Raw genomic sequence first — 21,800 nt, forward strand, 5'->3', positions numbered from 1 at the left:
AGGTTTTGTCTTCGTCTGTGGACAACTATTCTCCCTTTGAGAGACAGCTCTTAGCCTGCTATTGGGCTTTAGTGGAAACTGAACATTTGACAATGGGCCACCAAGTCACCATGAGACTGGAGCTACCTGTGGGAAGCAAGCACAGCCGAGCCAGCCAAAGATGGCGCCCTGGCTGGCTGCCAAACCTCGTGCTGTTTACTTCAACTCTTGGCTGATTGCCAAGGCTCATGAATCCCGCTTGTTTACTCCAACTCTGAAGTATGGTGAGCCCAAACAGGTGCTGCCAGCCTGATGATCTTGCTACGTGGCTAACAAGCTGCACTCTGCCTGGCCACTGCACGTATGTGAGCCCTGATTGGTCCCGGCTGGGGGGAGGGCTGTTGGAAACGCTATATAAAGAGCTGAAGTGTGTAATAGGGTATTACGAGCAGCATCTTAGTGGGTGAGATAATGAAGAGACTATAAGAGAGAATAAAGGAAGAAAAAGAAACAGAAGCTTGAACCTCACCTTGGTGTCTGTGTCGTCTTTCCTGGACTCTGCTGGACAGAGTCCCGGCTCGCGACATGGAAGAAAGCCCTTCCAGAAGCAATACGATGTTAAAAGAAAAGCCCAGTGTCAGAGGTGGGTTGCCCCCTGTGAGCTGTTGGCCTGAGGGATACTAGAGGTCCCCAAAACAATAAAGGCCATTGCCAATAATGTTGGTTGTACACTGGAAGTGGATGAGAAAACCCTACTGCTGAAGATACTGCATGATATGGAAAGCCCTTCCAGAAGCAATACGATGTTAAAAGAAAAGCCCAGTGTCAGAGGTGGGTTGCCCCCTGTGAGCTGTTGGCCTGAGGGATACTAGAGGTCCCCAAAACAATAAAGGCCATTGCCAATAATGTTGGTTGTACACTGGAAGTGGATGAGAAAACCCTACTGCTGAAGATACTGCATGATATGAGTTCATGAAAGGGAGAAATCAAGCTTGAACTAAGCTGGAAACTCCCTGCCATTGGATGGATGGCTTTCATGGTACCAAAAGGCAACACACAGATGACTGGGAGAGAAAATAGTCCCCTATAATTCTCCTCAATGGCAGACCCTGCGTGTTACACTAAAAACATACCAAACAAGATGTTCCTGCTGGTGAAATAGTGGAATGTCTAGTGTATGTACAAGTATCAAATTTTCAGTTGGATATAATGCCTGCTCCTAGGAGTGGAACACATATCTGATACTGTAGACCTGACCAACCCCCTGTGGCAGGGGAGAATATAGGCCCTAGTGAGAAGTCACTGCAATTGCTTTGTTAGTTGGAAATGACGCCCCTGCTAAAGTACCGAAAACATCAATGGATGATCCAACACCAGTATCAAGACCAAATAACCACATCAATGGCCAGCACAGCATACGTCACTGGTGCAGTAGTGGAACTTTTTTCTTGGGGGCAATCAACAGACCACTAAACAGTAGGAAACTCGACTGTGGTACTATAAACCTACCCTAATACACATGGCTGGAGTGGCCCTTGATCTTAGAGAAGACCCCAAGACTGTCACATCACTAATGTGATTTCTTACTATATGCAAAATATGTATCCTTATATTTACAGACAAATATCCCAGCCACCACTCATCAAAGAAGCTCATTTTGCATCAGTCAGTGAAAATTACTAAGTACAACAACTGGTCACACATGCACATTACCTATGAACTGTTCAGGCCTAAGTGACACATCTACACTGCAACCTCTACACCTAAAGCTCATGGAACATAGAACAGGGATAAAGAGGATACTAATTAATCTCTCAGTTCTCAATAATGAAGCTCCCTCATGCAGGAGTGGGCCAGGAACACAAAAGGTCACAAATGGCCAAAGTGTAGAGATCAAGAGTCTGCTGAATGATGGTCCTTGGACAGGATCCCTTTATTAAACTTCACCCACCCAAGGCTCAGGGACCATCCGGGAAGAGGGGTTAGAAAGACTGTAAAAGCCAGGGAGGATGTGCATGACCATATGGAAACGGAGTCCTACAAGCTCCTGAGAACCTGCTCATATGATTCCACGGCAATGGTGACAGTATACACAAGTCCCATGCAAACTTAGGCAGACAATAACCCAGCATATAACTCAGAAAATGAGCAGTAGACCTCAATCTTTCTGAAGGAAATGTTGGCAACAGACTGCTGCTAGATGAAGAGCTCATCCTCCTGAAACAAGGGAATCTAGATGGGCTGACTAGACTCAGTAGATGGACTTGCAGTGGAGAATTGCTGAGGACACCAACAACCCAGTGGGCCTTAACAGGGATGACAGAATATATGGGCTCTAGTTGGGGGGGGGGGCACTACAGGAAGGTGCCTGTGGGGACGAGGGTATAAAGATGATTAAGGTTGTTTGAGATGTTCTGTATGAAATATACACACAAAAAATAATATATATATTTATCTTTTTTTTGCTATGATTTTATGGTTTTATCTATCATAAAATTAAACCAGATTTTGAAAATTTGAAAAGTGAATTAAACATTACCTACTGAAAACATAAAGGACACTTTTTGCTCCTTGCCCTGCTAGGTCGACTAGTTCCAGGGGAATATGAGCATCTCTCAAAATGTCCTGTAATTGTGGTGGGTCACCTGTCCCCTTGATCAAGAAGGCCGAGGAGACCCCACGAGATGGACTTGAACCAGTGTCCAGTCTACAAAGAGGAGGGTCAACACAGAAGAAACATTTCCTCCATGCTTCCAAGCAAAGCCAGCCATGGTTGAGCAGGACCTTTGACTTATCTTCATATAGGCAGTGGTAAAAGAAAGGAGCTGGGGGCTCCTCCCAAGTCCCTGTGACCCTGAGGAGCAAATCCTCAAATGACCTTAAAAGTAAAAATAAACTGGTTTATCTGGAACAACTGTATGGTCTTAAACACCCAAAAGGAAAGTATAACCAAAGATTAAAGGGGCCAATTTTTTTTAAGAGTCCATATGTATGACTAAAGGCTACATAACAAGCAACAATGCTAGATAGGAGATACCTTCTTTTGAGTTGTTAGCCAGGGTGGCCCAAGGGACTCCCAGATAGTAAACCAGCATAGAACTAGAAAAATGAACAGCAGACCCCAACCTTATCTAAAGGAATATTGACAACTGATTGCTGCTAGATGACGAACAGCTGACCTTCCTAAAACAAAGACCTCTAGATAGGCTGACTAGATTCACCAGATGGACAAGTAGTGGGGAACGGCTGGGGTGCTGACAACACAGAGGACAGTAGCAGGGATAACAGTGTATAAGGGCTCTAGTGGGAGGAGGGAGGCTATGGGAGGGTGCCATCTGGGAAGTGGGGGTATAGAGGAATAAGATGGTTTGGGATGCTCTATATGATATACAGACACACACAAAAATCAACAAATTTAAAAATGTATTATATTTGAGGAAGAAGCATAAAAGTTTACATGACGTTAATTAGTAGAGGTGATAAACATTACCAGTGAAATCTACCCAAGAACTTTATAGATATACACAGGTGGCAAGGATCCGAGTGCAACCAATTATGACTAAAAATAATCAGATACATACCGATTAGAGATGCATGCACCAACATCTCAATGTTAGTAGCAAAAACAATGAGTCTTTCTATAAGAAACAGTTTATTTTAAAATGAAATGGAGATCTTTTTTAAAGGTTAAAAACTCAATTTTATGTCTTACAGGACTTACACTGAGTTTAATATTGTGTAACTGTATTAATTCAATGGCGAACCTGAAAATTTTATAGCCACTTCTGAAAGAGCTGTATCTTTGCTCTGGAAACTGTTATTGAGCATATTAAAGCTATAGTGATATGCTTCTTCTAAAAAAAATATTTAAAAAAATGTAGGAAACAGAATATTTTAAAATGAAATGGAGATCTTCTTACAGGGTTTATACTGAGTTCAATATTGTATAACTGTATTAATTCAACTGTGAACCTAAAAATTTTCAGCCACTTTTGAAAGAGATGTATCCTTGCTTTGGAGTATGTTACTGAATATGTTAAAGCTGTAATGAAATGCTTCCTCTAATCATGTGGTTATTAATTTTTTTAAAAAATTAAAAAAATAATTCTTCAAAGCATAAAACCCAAAGTAAGAACCACTTAGATTTCCCTATAGTCTGCAATTTTTCCATGATATTCATATTCTTCAAACTTAAAGCTACCTAAGAGGAAAGGAAGTCACTATCACAAGCTTAGGAGTCTAAATTAGTGAAAAAAGAAAAGAACTTCCACTCTCCAGGATGACCATAAATTTCCAAAGGGTTTTTGTAATAGGTATTGGAAAGAACTACATTGGAATATACCTTTACTGTGAAATTCATCAGTTGGGGGTTCACTTTAGGTTTCACTGAGGAAAAGTAAGCAAAACATTCTCAACCAGCATTTCACTACACTGAGTATCCATGCATACACACACACACACACACACACACGGAACATGAAAATAATAAATTCAATTAATCTTTAATTTCTTTAATTAAAATGAATTAATTTAATTAATATAAACAATATAATTTTGTGGGTTTTTTCTTTCTACTTTTCTTCTGTTTTTGAGATGAGCTCTCATGTAGCTCCAGGCTGACCTTGAACTCCAAATCATCCTGGTTTTACCTCCCAAGTGCTGGGATTACAGGATGCCTGTGCCCAGCAAAATTCTAACTTTAAAAAGGGAAATTTAAATTGATTAAAAGGCTAAACTGATTTAGCCTTTGTATTAGTCACTTTTCTGTCGCTGTGACAGAAACACTGACCCAAGCAATTTATAGAAAGAAGAGTTTATATGAGCTTACGGTTCCAGGGGAATTACAGTCTGTCATGGCGGGAGGTATGGTGGCTGGAGGTGGCTAGAGCAGGAGCAGCAGAAGTGAAGGTCTCACATCATCACACAGGCACAGGAAACGAGAGAAACTGGAGATCTGGCAAGGCTTAAGAACTCTGTAAGCCCACCCACAGTGACGTGCTTCCTCCAGGATAGCCACACCTTGTAAAACCTCCCAAAACAGCACCATCATCTGGGGACAAAATGACCAAATACTTGGAGCCTATGGGGGACATTTTCATTCAAACCACCACAGCCTTTTCCATTAAAAAATTATTTTTATGTGTATGACTGTTTTGAACACATGTATGTGAGTACATCCATGTGTGCAGTGCCCAGAGACCAGAAGAATGTGTTGGATTCCCTGGGACTGGAGTTAAAGATGGTTGTTAGGTCCTCTGCAAGAGCAGTCAGTGCTCTTAACTGCTGAGTCATTTCTCCAAGTTAAATGACAAAGTATGTATCAGTGCAACTCTGACTAGCTGGAACTGGCTGGGAAGACATGTCTACAAAAGGCAAGGCTAAGAAATGCTATGGCTAAGATGACGAGACTGTGCAGAACAAAGAGGTTCAAAAAGCTGTGTAAAGTGAAGACAGGCTGCTCACAGAAACTAACAACTTCTTGGAGCCCAGGATGAACTCAGGGAAGAGAGAAAATCTAGAGGACACTGCAGAAAGCAGACTCTGAAATGAATACTCTATAGACACATATTTGCTCCATGTATTCAATAAAATGCTAAACTAGGCATTACCATGAAATACTTTCAGCATGTAATCTGGGTCTGAATTACTTGACTTTAAAGTATAGTTTTTTGTTGTTGTTGATGGGCCTGACCTGATCCTGAGCAATCCTGAGCAGATGAACCTTTAAAAGGAACTGGCCAATTCCTGGGGTGGGATGGGGTGGGGTTTAAGTATGACAGGGATACAATCAATATGATGGAGCTGCTTGCTTGTCATTGCAGGTGAAGACAGCTGAGTGGCGAGGAATGAAATTAGTGTGCAGCAAGTGATGGCTGCTAGTTGATAGCCTGTGGGAAAAATTCAGTTTTTTTCCTTTAAGGTTGGACTTCTGCCACAACCATCTCCTGATGAGAATGCAAGCCAACCAGTCTTCAGTTAGACTGAAGAATCCACCCACAGTCATTCTAAGCCTATATAATGACTGACCTACAGACATGAAGGTAAATACATAGATAAACAGGACAGTAACGCTGCTCTGTGGCAGTTACAAGAAACTCTAAGTCATTTAGCTTCAGTCAGAAGAGCACAGACAAGTTTAAATGAATGCCCTAAATCTTACTTCAAGAAACAGAGCTAACATTGAAGGCATCCAACATCAGAAAACCAAAGAAGTCTAGCATGAGAGTTGATTTTGAAAAAAAGAAACCCCAGAAACTTGAAAGTTCATCAATAAAGGGGATAACCCAAAAAGCGCACACATTCCTACCAGAAAGAAAGCTTTTCTGGATTCAGAACCATTATCTGTATGAGGTAATGAGGTGATTTTTAAGGGCTCCATCAGCACTTTCTAATCTCCTTGTTAAAATACAGTCCTACCTTTTGTACAAACCTGAGATATTTAGTACTGACCCAGATCCTATAAATGTTAAGAACTCAGCTTGCAATAAAATACAGCAACAGCAAAGAAAAATAAGTTCTCTTACCTGTATTGACCAAAGAGTTATTACTGCATAGCCAAACACCTAATTGAACTAAAGATGCAAGAGAGGTACAAAGTAGCTTCTTTAATACTGAACCATAAGCAAGAAAAGAAACCCTTCAAAGTTTTCTTTTTCCACTTTATTTCCTTCAGTTTAAGATCCCTTGGAGGGACAGTTCCCTGGGTGGCCTTGAACCACTTCTCTTTCGTAATTCGCAAGAAAAGGAGTGCAACACCCTGAGATTGAAAGGGGCTAGCTATAGTAACCCAGCTCCTATTGATCCTCATTCAAAAAAGATGTCCTTCAGTACTTGAATTAATTGATTCCGGCTTCCCCAGAGAGCTGAACCTAGGATAGCATCTTTCCAGAGCCCTTAGCATCAGTGAAAATGCAACTTTCCTGAATTTGGGGGGACTGGTTCACAAAGAATGCTGGGTTTCTATTGTCCCCTGTTACCTAACAAGAAATAAATCTGCAGCATAACCAGAATAGAACTGTTTATACATCCTCCAATAACTTCTAATGGAAAACTAAAGAGTGATTTACAAAAATAAATTGATAAAAAGATGACAAAAACTAAATGATTTGTTTCTTGATTTTATAACACTCAAACAACCTTCTTTCTTACCTTGTCTATTTTATCTGGGCGATTAGTAGCTGCCAAAACTGTCACATCCTTTAGCTGCTCAATCCCATCCATTTCTGTTAACAGCTGAGCTAAAACTCTGTCTGCCACATTGCCAGCACCTGAAGAACTGACATTTTGAAGATACAGTTTTAGAAACTTTCTTATCAATCCCTTAATACTACATTACTATTTTAAAATGTTCTTTATTCCATAAGAAAAATTTTATCTGCTTGAAAATGTTTGAAAATTCATTAGTAATAATTTCCTTTCTCTCTAATACCACAATGGTAAGTGACAAATGAATATCGAAACTGAGAATCAAGATACAAGATTACTTCAGTTAGTTCATCAAATGCACCAAGAATTCTGTAATTTCATCAAAACTTACATCTAGCATGACAGGAGTAGGCAGTGAAAACATGCAGTTCAATATGCACACATTCCTTGCATGAAGGTTAGGTCACAGGATAAGAAAAATTTAACACATTCACAGCAATTGGGATCTTGCTGATTTGTGTTGATACATGGAAATGTTAACAGTATTTTTTTTTTTTTGGTCTTTTTGAGACAGGGTCTCCCTTGTAGCCCCAGCTGTCCTGGAATTCACTATGTAGACCAGGCTGGCTTTGAACTCACAGAGATCTGCCTGCCTCTGCCTCCCAAGCTCTGGGATCAAAGGCGTGCATCACAGTATTTTAAAAACAAACCATCAGGCAGGTAGTCACCATAATCCTCATTTCTGGCCAAACAGGCAAAGAAAGAATGTGATTTCTTTCCTTTAGTTTGTTTATGTACCAAGTCTACAAAGTCAGGACAACACACACTAAATCTCATTTCCTTTGGATGTGTGCATACATACATGCACACACATGCACCCTGAATACTGATCTTAAAGAAACTCATCAAGCCCTACTGCTAGCACACTATCAAGATCGCCAGATAACAATTCTCATTAGTATTCATGTGCGTTTCTTAAGATCTGCTCATAACTGTGAATTATCTAATCTGTGTGAATAATTAAAAGACATTATGAGTAAACTAACATATAAATCCAATGACACACATGAGATAAAAGGACAGGGGATTTTTATATATCACAGGACATCTATAGCACTTGTGACAAAGCAATGGCACCTACGGATAACCAATGTATAATACAGCTAATGACAGCACTCAGAAATCAATATACGGTGCAGTATACATAAAGTATTTTACATAAATTTTGATGCCAAGTTTTTATTTCAAATGGCCCTTTGCAGCATTTATACTCTCTGGAACCATGGAGTATGTGACAAGCCCATGAGCACTAAACCCTATAGGGTAGCTAACCTTCAGGTACCCAGATCTGTTATCTAACTCCACCTAAAAAACGTAAACTTTGACCATTTAAACATTCTATATCCTTCAAGAAATTCTGCACAATATGACATTTCCCTGACTTTAACATTCAAATAGCAACATTAGCAAGTGCTCTAAGAGTTTATAATTATCAGACTACATATTCAAAAGAGAATAAAAAAACTAAAGAAATCAGTAAAATTAAAAACAAATCAAGAATATAAGTCAATGAAATCCAAATGGTTCAAAAGATTAATAAAATCAATAAATTTCTATAAGAAAAAAAGACACAAAAGAAGAGACATCAAACGGGATCCTATGGACAGCAACAAGAATAAAAATACACAAATTTGATAACTTAGATGAAATGGGTCAAATCCTTAATACGCCAAAACACACTTGACAAAATGAAGTAGACAGAATGACTATTCTATATCTATTAAAGACATTGATTCAATTAATAACCTTCTAAACAAAATCATCAGGCTGAAAAGTTTAGTGGTAAATTTGATCAAACATATAAGTAGAAAATACAATTCTCTCCAATCGTTTCCTAAAGAGAGAAGCCACAAGTACTTCCTAATTCATTCTGTGAAATCACAATTATACTAATACCAAGCCAGAAAGAAAACAGTATAAGAAAACTAAGACCAGCAGTATCTCCTAAACTTAAGTGCTATAGTCATCAATAAAATCTTACCAAATCAAATCAAAGAATATACAAAGTATTATATACAAAAAGCAAAGTGAATTTATCCAAAGTATAAAGGTTCAGGTTAAAGGTTGCAGATGATATGATTATGTAAGATATATGAAAGAATCAATAATAAACCTACAACTATTAACTATAAAAAGGTTGTAGGATACAAGGTCTACATGTAAAATCAACACTTTACTATTTCACCAGCAACGAAAGAGTAACATTTCCAATTTAAAATACTGCATCTTTATTAGTACCTCCCCAAACTAAAATATTTAGTTATAAATTTAACAAAATATATCCAAGATTTACATTAGAAAAACTCTAAAAGCTATATAAACAAGTCACATCCACAGCCCCTCCAAACAGCCTCTCTAGTTTCTCACTATTAAATATCATGCCAACTGCAAGGTTCTAGTTGACGAGCTCTACCAGGTTCAACATTCCTTCTTTGCTGTAAGCTTTTATCATGAATGTGTGTTGGGTGCTGTCAAATGCTTTGTATGTGTTTACTGATATGATCATGTAACTTTCCCTTAGCTTGGTGAAATGACGGATTCTATTAATTGATTTTCAAATGTTGAGCAAGCCTTGTATACCTTGGATAAATCCCATTTGATTTTTTGAAGTAGAATTCTTTTTATATATTGTTAGATTTAATAGATTTTTTTAAAGACTAGTACACTTACATTTAGGAGAGATACTGGTCCTGAGGTTTTTTTGTTGTTGTTGAGGTGGTGGTGATTTTTTTGTTTGTTTGTTTGTTTTTGAGACAGGGTTTCCCTGTAGCCCCAGATGACCTGGAACTCCCTGTGTACACCAAGCTGGAATTGAACTCTGCTTCCTGAGTGCTGGAATTAAAGTCATATGACATACCTAGCAGGAGGTCCTTAGTTTTCTTGTAATATCTTTTTACTGGTTTGGTATTAGAATAAATGTGATTTCCAGAATGAATTAGGAAATACTTGCTGTGCTTTTTTGAGGAAAAGATTGTAAAGAAAGGTAAATATATACTACTATGTGAGGAAAGGCAATCAGAAAACACAACTTTGGGAATTCAGTACAGGGACACATAGAACCCTATGTAAATGTGCAACTACCAAGATAATCAGCTGTCAAACCTTCGGGAAGAGGAGTTAACCTAAGTGCAACATTTCAGCATAGACAGTTGTTAATTCATACTAATTCATTTTGACAGACGACTAGGGTCAGTGAGACGGCCTACTGGCAAAGGTACTTGTTGCTAAGCCTGACAACCTGGAACCCACACAATGAAAGGAGAGAACCAACTCCTAGGTATCCTCTGACACCCACTGGTGCACTGACGTGCTAGTACCTAAATAAATGAATAAACAAATGTAATAAAAATTGTTTTTAAGTATGATGAAAAGTGCATAAGCTGCTCCAGAGTCAAGTAAATGCTCCTTTAAATTCTCTTATATTTGTTGGTTGGATCTTGGAAAAGTTACTCAGCCTCTCTGGCCTCAGTTTAATGTTTTCCTGGTTTGGCTGGGTAGAACCAAAGGAGGACAGTGAGGAACCACATATTCACCTTGGACTTGTCAGGTTCTACCATTCCATAATAAGAGTAAACAACTGATAATTGTGATATACTGTATCTCACCTCATGGGATTCTTGAACGAGGGAATCAAAATGTACGTAAGATATTCAACGATTTATTATAAACAGGCATTTTCTTTTCCTTTATGGTCTTTTTGAGACAAGGTCTCCCTGTAGCCCCAGCTGGCCTGAAACTCACTATACAGGCCATGCTGACCTTGAACTCACAAAGATCAGCCTGCCTCTGCTATCAGAGTGCTGGGATAAAGGTGTGTGCCACTGTGCCCAGCAGGCTTTTTCTGACATACCTGCTGAACTGTAGTTTAATGTAATTTTCTCTTTTCTGCTATTTTTTCATTTTGTTTTGAGACAGGATCTTGTTATATAGCATAAGCTGACCCTGAACTCAAAATCCTCCTGCCAGAACCTGAGTCCTGGGACTCCAGTTGTACAACTCAGTCTAATGTAAAAGTCATGAGCATATTTAAAGTAGGATATACTAAAGATATTATATTCAGTATTGACTTACAATATTTAACTTAAAATGGGTTTCTCAGGACATCTTAAGTGAAAAACCATCTTTATTAGCAAAAGGAGACATATTTAATCTCAAATATTAATTCACTAATCCCAGTAACAGTGCTATGAAGTTAAGATAATCACTTGAAGGAGAAAAAACAAAATTAAAAACTAAAAAAATCTATAGCCAGGTATGGTGGCTAATACCTGGAATCCCAACAACTGGAAGGCAAGAGTCAGGAGGAATGCCACAAGTTTAAGGCTTGTCTGGTCTACATAGAGTTCAGGCCATCCAGGGCTATATACAAAACTGTCTTTAAAAAAGGGGGCAGGGGGCTGGAGAGATGAGTCAGTGGTTAACAGCACTGACTGCTCTTGAAGAGGAACTGAGTTCAGTTCCAACACCCACATGGCAGTTAATAACCATTCATAACTCCATTTCTAAGGGATTCAATACCCTCTTCTAGTCTCCGCAAGCACTGCACAACTTGGATGTATTTATAGACATGCAGGCAAAACACTTATACAGATATAAAATTGGAATAAATAACATTAAAAAAAAAAACCCAGACTGAAAAAAAACAACAAAAAACCAACCCAGAATAAGCCCCATCAAACCCTATACAACCAAACCAACAAAATACATAAAGTTGAGGCTCAAAGAGGCTGAGTAACTCCTTCAAGATTCAACTCTTTTCAAAGAGGAAAATTATAAATGTTCACCTTTACTACAGAGCCTGCACTTTTTTATGTCTTAAAGCATACCTAATAGTAAAGAAGTGTTTGTAACCAAACACAAACTAAAGTTAAAGAATCTACTGTAGTCTCCTTTTAAATAAGGATTCTAAAGGAAAACAAAATCTACTAAGGTTGAAAGGAAATAATTAACTAAACTAAGAAATATAATTAAGAAATAATGACCAAAATTAAATGAAAACAAAAACTGTTTGGGACCATCAAGAGTAACACATTCTAGCTTAGCACATTCTAGATTAGGACCTGCTTGGCAAACTGTGCTGACAGATAATGATTAACGCTCAGCTCTATTCTAACAAAATTAGAAAGACATCTAGAAATTGCAGGTGTACAGCAAGTTGTTCTTGTCAAGTCTAGGCCTGTGTAAGATATAGTGCTCTGCATGATTGCAGCTTTGTATAAACTGCCTTTCTGAGACACAAAATGGGACTGTACCAGAATCCAAAGATGCTAGCACTTTGACCTATACCTTCCTAGCCTCCAGAATCAAAAATAAAAAAAAAATATTTTTAACTTAGTTTATTACTAAAAAGTAGAACACAGATTTTGGTAATCTGTTAAAGCAGTCCAACTGGACTAATTAATCTTTAAAATTAAATACAACCTAGATGGGATCTAGCACAGCACTTAGTACAAAAGAAGTATCAATAAACTGTTATAAGCAGGCAGAGGCAGGTGGATCTCTGAGAGTTTAAGGCCAGTCCGGTCTACATAGCAAGTTCCAGGTCAGCTGGGATATCCTGTCTCAAAAAACCCCAAAAAACTAAAAAATCAAAAATTGTTATGGGGACTGCCATTATAAGTATTATCATTGAGTTAACACAAATACCTAGAATCTTTTAAAGTTATCTTAATAAATTGAAATGGTGTCTGGCACATAAATATTTACTAAAAAAATGAATGTGGGCTGCAGATGTAGCCCAGCAGAAGAGAACATCTCTAATATGCTCAAAGACCTTGGGTTTCATTTTTAGTGCGAATGTACCACACACACACACACACACACACACACACACACACACACACACACACACACACATATGCACGCACGCACGCACGCACGCACGCACACACACACCAGAGGAGCGGGGAGAAGATGAAGGGGAGGATGTCAAGGTTGACCTCTGTTTCAACTTGGCATTCTTGAGCAGAGAGAGCCTCAATTGGGAAATTTTCTCTGTTGGATTGGCCTGTGGCCATGTCTGTGAGCCAAGTTCCAGAGGTACATCGTAACAAGAGTCTGTCTCAAACCAAAACCAAAAGGAGGGGAGGAAGAGGGAAGAGAGAGGGGGAAGAGGAAAGGGAGGGCAAGAGAGGGAAAGGAGGCAGAGAGGGAGAGGAGAGGGAGGGAGAGAGGGAGAGAAGAGACGGAGCGAGGGAGGGAAGGAGGGAGGAAGGGAGAGAGAGAAAGAAAGAGAACTCGAGAGAGGCCTGAGCACATGCAGGAGGAACAAGACAGTAAGCAGCTTTCCTCCCTGGTCCATGTTTCAGTTCCTGCTTCCAAAGGTTTTCTGCTAAGTTCCTGCTTGGCTTCCCTCAAAGACGGACTGTCACTTGGAAGTGTAAAATGCAAGAAATCCTTTCCTCCCTAAGTTGTTTTTGGTCAGAGTGTTTATCACAGTTTAGAAGAAGGCAAACTAGAACAGAGAGGGAGGAGGAGGGGAGAAGGGTGAAGAAGGAGAAGGGAAAGGAGGAAGAGTAAGAGGAGGAATAAAAGGCAGCTGCAACAGCATGAATGTTATGTAAGACTTTGAGAACGCTAGAAATAACACAGGTTGAGGTATATACAAACAAGTCCCTTTTTTCAAGTCCCTTGCAGAGCCTTCTTTACAAAATGCTGGAAAGCATCAAATCTCCTTAATTTTACTATGAAAACCACCAATTTCACACTGACAATTGCTCCTCTGATGTCCCTGATAACAACAAGGCATGGCACTACCAATCAGCTTGTACTAAATACACTACCGTTTCTACACGAAGTTTCAGCAGACTACTGTCACATACCTGCAGAGTGCCTTACGCTTCAGTCTTAACTGTTTAATTGATGCTCAAATGTAGTAATAGCTTGGCTCCTTGTGGGATTCCTCAAGGAATGATTTATTTTGTAAAGCTAAAATTTCCAAATAATGATATGCTATTCTATTCAGAGATTTTTGCAATGTAAAAGTGATTTTAAAAAATTAAAGCACTCAGGGCTGGAGAGATGGCTCAGTGGTTTAAGAGCACTGACTGTTCTTTCAGAGGACCTGGGTTGGAGTCCCAGCACCCACATGGATGCTATTATTTGTAACTCCAGTTCCAGGGGATGCAACACCCTCTTCAGCACGACACAGGGGTACTTACATACATGCAAGAAATATACACATAAAATAAAAATAAATAAAATATTAAAAAACAAAAATAATAAACCATTCACTGGCATGATAGTGCACTTTAATCCTAACACTCAAGAGACAGAAGGAGGGGAGATCTCTGTGAGACTGGGGCCAGCCTGGACTACATAGTAAGTTTCAAGACCACCTGGGGCTACAGGGATACCCTCTCAAGAATTTTAAACAGTGTACTCAAATGCAAACATGCTTCATAAAGGAAAACTGGAAAAAAAAATAAAACAAACCTATTCCTAAGGTTTCTTGAATTTAAAGCAAAAGTTCTCACACTATTTTGTTTCTTTTTTTGGATGGGGAGGGATTAATGTGTTCTTCAAATGAACTATTTGGATACTTGGAAGGACTGGGAGAAAATTTTAACCAATATTGGTCTGTAAGATTGTAAGACTGGTTATGGCACACAAAATTTGGAGCTAAGAGAAGAGGAGGAGGAAGAGGAGGAAGAAGAGGTGGAGGAGGAAGAGAGGAGAAGAGAGGAGGAGGAGAGGAGGAGGGAGAAGGAATAGGTGGAGGAGGAGGAGGAGGAGGAAGAAGAAGAGGAAGACTTTTAAGTAGCCATTGGGCCTTGACTTCCCCACAGCCTGAGCAACTCCAATCTCCTGGACCACACTTTCAGTTCTCCTTCTGACCTGGGGCACAGGTCCACTTTTGCTCTCAGCACTCCAGATCTCTATACTACCCTCTTAGTTTGGACCTGACCACTGCATCCTAATCCCCTGCACTCAGACCAGCTCAATTTTTCAGCCTACTTTTGTACAGCTTTCACAGGCTGTCCCCACCCCCAACTTGACTTGAATTCCCCAGACCAGCCTTCTTCCCTGGTAAATCTGAACCCATCCACAATACCTAGATCCTCTACAGCTTAAACAACTCCAATCTCCCAGACTACACATCCTGTTCTCTTTCTAGCCTTGGGCACAGGCTCCTTTTGCTCTTAGCACCCCAAATCTCTGGTCTACCCTCTTAGCTCCCTGTGTTCAAGAGATCTCTAAATCTTGCCATGCTCATTCCCCTACTGGGGACCATCTTCAGGTCTTCCCACTGCTGCAGAGCTAGGCTTCCCTGCCCTTTGGTAGGGGCCCAGACTGGCAGACTGCCTGAGATCAACTGAATCCAGCCTCTGCATAAAAAGCTTCCCGAATTGGCTGTATTTGCTGGCTAAAGGCACCTAGACCTTAGGAGGAAGTCTGAGAGCATCTGATTCTTGCCTGACTTGGCCTCTGCTAGAACACCTGAGTAGCTGGAGTAGAGCCATCTGGTCCCTCCAATGTAAAATCAAAAGGAAGAACCTGAAACCTAGACCAATTAAACGAAAAGGAAAATGCAACACAACAAAACCTCTGGGACATTTTAGGAACAGTCCTAAGAAGGAAGTTTGTAGCTCTAAAAGCTTACATTTAAAAATCAAAACACAAATAAACAGCTTAACATTGCAACACAAGACTCTTGAAAGGCAACAACAAATGGAACACAAATCCAGCAAACAAGAAGAAATAACAAAATCAGAGCAGAAATTAATAAAATAGAAACAAACAAACAAACAACAAAAAAAAAACAATAAAAACAACCAATGACTCCAAGAGCTGGTTCCCTGAAAAGGTAAACAAGATAGATAGAGCCTTACCCCAATTAACCAAAAGAAAGGAGAAACATCATAACAAACAACAAAAAGATCCAGAACATTTTAGGGAATACTATAAAAACCTATACACTATTAAATCTGAAAACCTAAAAGAAATGGATGTATATCTAAATTCATGGGAGTCACCAAAGCTAAACCAAGACGATATCAACAGCCTAAACAGATGCATAACATAAAGGAAATTGAAACTAATATAAAATCTCCTGACTAAAAAAGTCCAGGCCCAGATAGATTCACCAGACACTTAAAGAACATTTATATCCAATACTACTTAAATTATTAAAAAAGATAGAAACAGAGGGAGAACTCCCAAATTCCTCTACTCTAATGCCAAAACCAGGTAAAGATATAACCAAAAAAACTATAGACCCATGTCCTTAATGAACATACATGCAAAAATTCTCAGCAAAATACTTGCAAACCACATACAGATACACATCAAAAAGATTGTCCACCATGATCAAGGAGGCTTTATTCCAGAGATGTAGGGATGGTTCAATATATCTAAGTCAATGAATGTTATAAATCATACAAATGGACTAAAAGAAAAAAACCCACATGGTCATCTCAATAGATGCAGAGAAGGCTTTTGACAAAATTCAACATGCATTTATGTTCAAAGTCCTAGAGGGAACTGGACTAGAGGGAACGTACCTCCACATAATTAAAGCTATATACAACAAACATCATTCTAAATGGGGAAAAATTGGAAGCATTCACATTAAAACCAGGAACCAGACAAGGCTGTCCATTATCTTCACTCCTTTAAATATAGTGCTTGAAACTCTTTCTAGAGCAGTAAGACAAGAGAAGGAAATTAAAGAAGTACAAACTGGAAAAAGAAGAGGTCAAATCATCCCTTTTTGCAACTGATATATTATTATACCTAAGAGATGCCAAAAATTCCACCAGAAAGCTCGTAGAAATGACTAATACTTTCAGTAAAGTGACAGGTTACACAATTAATCAGTAGCCTTTCTATATACCAACAACAAATTGGAGAAAAAAAAAAAACAGTACAAGGACACCCTCCCATTCACAATAGCCTCATTAAAAAAAAATTAAAAACAAAAAAACAAAAAAAACAAACTTGGAATAAACCTGACCAAGACATTAAAGATTTGTACAATGAAAAATTCAAACCTTTGACACCAGAAGATGGAAGGACCTCCCATGCTCATGGATTCAAAGAATTAATATTGTGAAAATGATTATCCTACCAAAACCCATTCATAGATTCAATGCAATGCCAATCAAAATCTCCATGACATTCTTCACAGAATTAGAAAAAAATATTCTTTTGGAAGCATAAAAGACCTTGGATAGACAAAGCAACCCTGAGCATAAAGAGCAATGCTGGGGGGATTACTATAGTAGATTTCAATCTGTATTAAAGAGCTATAGTTATTAAAAAAAAAAAAAAAAGCAAGGTACTGGCACAAAAATAGACCCATATCAATGGAACACAACTGAAGACCCAAAGATTAGTACATGCAATTTCAGCCACCTGATATCCAACAAAGGGGTCAAGAACACTCACTGGAGGAAAGACAGCAAACTGTACTGGCAAAACTGGATCTCCACCTGTGGAAGAATGGAACTAGACCCTTGTCTTTCACCTTGCACAAGAGTCAATTCCAGAGGCTGGAGAGATGACTCAGTGGTTAAGAGCACTGTCTACTCTTGCAGAGGACCTGGGTTTGATTCCCAGCACCCACAAGGCGGCTATGAACTGTCCTTAAATCTTGTACCAAGGGAATCCGATGCCCTCTTCTGACCTCTGCGGCACTGCATGACACAGTGTACTCACATACATTCAGGTAATACACTCACTCATATACACAAAATAAAAATAACAAATGAAATATTAAATAACAGCAAAAACAACAAAAGCCAACTCCAAATGGATCAAAGACCTCTTGTGAAACCTGAAACTTTGAAACTGATAAGAGAAAACACTGGCAATAACCTATAAGAACAGGTTTAGGAAAGAACTTTCCAAATCACACATCAACTTCTCAAGACTTAAAGTCAACAATCAACAAGGAGGACCTCATTAAACTAAAAAGCATCTGTACAGCAAAAGAAATAATGAAGGAAGTGAAAAGAAAACCCACAGGGTAGGAGAAAATATTCACTAGTGACACATCTGACAGAGGTTTAACAACCAGAATATACAAATAACTCAGAAAACAAAGAATCAAGAAAGCAAGTGACCCCATGAAAAGATGGGCTAAGGATCTAAACAGAGACTTCTCAGAAGAAATAAAGGTGGCTAAGAAACATTTTAGAAAGTGTTCATCATTTGTAATTAGGGAAATGCAAATTAAAACCACTTTAAGATTTTTATCTTACCCCAATCAGACTGGCTAAGATCAAGAGAATAAATGATATCAAATGCTGGAGAGGATGTGGGGAAAGAGGAACGTTCACTCACTGCTGGTGGGATTGCAAACTCGTGCAACCCCTATGAAAAGCAGTTTGGCAAACTTTTAAAATATCTAAAAATTAACCTACCGTTTGACTTGGTTATACCATTCTTTGGCATATACCCAAAGGACTCAACCCATTGCAGAGATACTTGTACATCCATGTTTGTTGCTGCTCTTTTCACAATAGTTAAGAGTTGGAAGCAACCTAAATGTCTCCCAACTGACGAGTGGATAATGAAAATATGGTACATTCACACAATGGAGTTCTACCCAGTGGTAGAGATAAAATCATGAAATTTGCAGGTAAATGGATGGAACTAGAAATTGTTATACTAAGTGAAGTAACACAGACTCAGAAAGAAAAAAAATGACATATGTTCTCTCTCATATGTGGATTCTAGCACCAAATCCTTCTATGTATGTATCCTGATCCAACTGCAGGAACCAGGAAAATGAAAAGGAATCAGGGAGGTAAATGGAAAGAAGGAACCTGAGAGAGAATAGCAGGAGACAGGTGTTACTAAGGGAGAAATGTGTAAAATGGGTGTATTTAAATGGGAAGGGAGAAGATGAGTTATACAAGGAACTTCAGGGATAAAGGGAAAGAAGGCACTTAAGAGAGGTTGGACATAGGAGATTGGTATTATCAAGGAAGAAATGGGGAAAAAGGAGACACTTTAAATGGTGCAAGAGTTAGACAGGGAGAGACAGAGGAAAGAGAAATAATGCCCAGCTAGTGTAAAAAACCAAAACAAAACAAACAAACAAACAAACAAAAACCCAGAAGAAATCATATTACTTCAACAATCTAATGATAAATTACACAAACAATATCTCTAAATGAGTCCATGTGTATAGCTAAAGGCTAAATAACAAGAAACAGCACTAGACAGGAGAATCTTTCCTTTGAGTTGTTGGCCAGGGTAGTCTAAGAAACACCCAAAAATATACAGGCTATTGCAATAGCCCTTGATTGCCTCCCAGAACTCGAAGGTAAGACCCCACTGCTGAAGACAGAACATACTTCAGACACAGGATTTGGAGCAATGGAGCTGAAACTGACCTGGAAGCCACTTCCCCTGACGGCAAGCTCTCATAGCTTTGGAAGAACATCAATCAATGGTCCAACACCAGATTCAAGACCAAATAACCACATCAATGACCTGCACAGCATACAATATTGGTGCAGTAGTGCACTTTTATCTGGGGGTCAATCAACAGCTACCTACTTGGACTAAAAGCCCACTCAATGGGAGGAAACTCACTTGTGATGCTGTAAACACTGCCAAATATACATGGCTGGAAAGGTCACAGATCTTATAGAAAACCTCGAAACTGCCACATCCCTAGAGTAGTGTTAATTTCTTACTATGTGCAAAATATGCATCCTTATATTTTCAGATAAATATCCCAGTCACCATTCATCAAAGAAGTTTCTTTTGCACCAGACGAGACTATTACAGAGGACTACAACTGGTCACACACTGTGATGGCTAATCCTGGGTGTCAACTTGATTGGATCTGGGATTAACTGAAATGAAAGAGATCTTGATTGAGTCATCCAAAGCTGGAAGACACGCCCTAAATGTGGGTGTTACCTTCTGATGGCAGCCGGTATAAAAGGTCAAGGCAGAAGAGAATGCCAGGCTTCTTGCTGCTTGCCTTCTCTCTCGCTGGTGAGTTCGTCTTGCTGCTGTAGACTGAAGACTAGCTGTATTTTGGAATTCGTCAGACCTTCAGCACCAGATTGGGACTACTGAGACATCCAGCCTTGTGGACTGAGTGACTACGGATTCTCAGCCTCTCCAGTGTGGTGCAGCCATTGTTGGATTACTTGGACTCTATCCTGTGAGCTAACCTGATAAATCTCTATACATATATATTCATTCTACCAGTTCTGTTTCTTTGGAGAACCCTGACTAATACACACACAGACATTGTGAATTTCCCAAGTCTAAGTGGCACATCTACAATGCAACCTCTACACCTAAGGCTCATGGAACTTAGAACAAGGGGTAAAGAAGACAATGATGAGTATCTCAATTCTCATTAATGAAGCTCTCTCATGCAACAAAAGTCCAGAAACACAAAAAGTCACAAATGGCCAAAGTGTAGAGACTTAGAGTCTGCAGAATGCTGGTCCTTGGATAGGATGCCTATATTAATCTATACCCACCCAGGGCTCAAGGACCATGGTGAAAGAGGGGGCAGGACAACTGTAATAGCCAAGGAAGAGGTTCTTCAAGCTCCTGGGACCCTGCTCATATGAACCTACAGCAATGGTGTCAGTATGCACAGGACCCATGAAAACTCAAGCAGACAAAAACCCAGCATAGAACTAGGGAAATGGACAGCTGACCCCAATCATAGCTGAAGAAATATTGGCAACTGATTACTCCTGGGTGAGGAAGAGCTGATCTTTCTAAAGCGAGAGACTGTATAGATAGGCTGACTAGACCTCAATAGATGAACTTGCACTGCGAGACGTCTGAGGACACTAACTTGACACGATAGGCCTTAAGACAATGACAGAATATAGGAATTCTGGTGGGGAGGGTGCCAGTTGGGAAGGGAGCGTAAAGATGATTAAGATTGATTGAGGTGTTCTGCCTGAAATACAATTTTTGTGTAAGTAGAATAGAATGGCCTTCTGGGAAGAAAAGTAATGTGAAGACTTCTCCAAAACTAGTTAATACTACTCATGATTTACAGCCTTTCTTTTTCTTTCTTTTTTTGGCTTTCTCACCAGCCTAAGAAGCAAGGTGCTTGGGCTGAAGATGGCCCAGAGGTTAAAAGTACATATGTACTGTGCTTGCAAAGGACCCCATTTTGGTTCCCAACACTCATGCCTAGCAGCTCATACTACCTGGAACTCCAGCTTAGGGGACATTCAACACTTATGGCCTCCATAGGCACCTAAACGTCTGTATACACATCCACATGGCAGACATACAGACATTCACATACTTAATAAAAATAAATCTCTAAGAAAAAAGCATGGTTTCACACATGTGTACTTGCTACATACAGGCAAAACACTCATACAAATAAAATAAAATAATTTTAAAAAATTAAAAGGAAACAAGGGCTGGAGAGATGGCACAGAGGTTAAGAGCACTGACTGCTTTTCCAGAGGATCAGATTTGGTTCCCAGCACCCACACAGTGGTCAACAAAACTGCCTGTAACTCCAGTACCAGGGGATCCGACATCCTCTTCTTGCCTCGGTGGGCAGTGCACACACAAACACAGTTACATACATGCATGCAAAACACTAATAAAATGAAAACAAATAAGAAACATTTTTTTTTTTTTTAAAAAAAAGAAGCTTGGTG

General features: G+C 39.3%; 1 protein-coding gene across 7 annotated transcripts in view; it reads right to left on the bottom strand.

Moving 5' to 3' along the window:
• The window catches only part of Spata5 (spermatogenesis associated 5), a 209,416-nt gene that overhangs the window by 104,092 nt on the left and 83,524 nt on the right, over window positions 1-21,800 (bottom strand). For 3 of the 7 annotated variants that reach the window (XM_008849226.3, XM_029554141.1, XM_008849225.3), the window contains exon 14: window positions 7,129-7,255. The exons of the other annotated variants lie outside the window; for them this stretch is intronic. In XM_008849226.3, the coding sequence (XP_008847448.1) occupies window positions 7,129-7,255 (127 nt within the window). The remainder of the gene's footprint in view (window positions 1-7,128; window positions 7,256-21,800) is intronic. 7 annotated transcript variants of the gene reach the window in all.

Source organism: Nannospalax galili, unplaced genomic scaffold (assembly GCF_000622305.1).
Source record: "Nannospalax galili isolate Female #2095 unplaced genomic scaffold, S.galili_v1.0 scaffold64, whole genome shotgun sequence".
NCBI lineage: Eukaryota > Metazoa > Chordata > Mammalia > Rodentia > Spalacidae > Nannospalax > Nannospalax galili.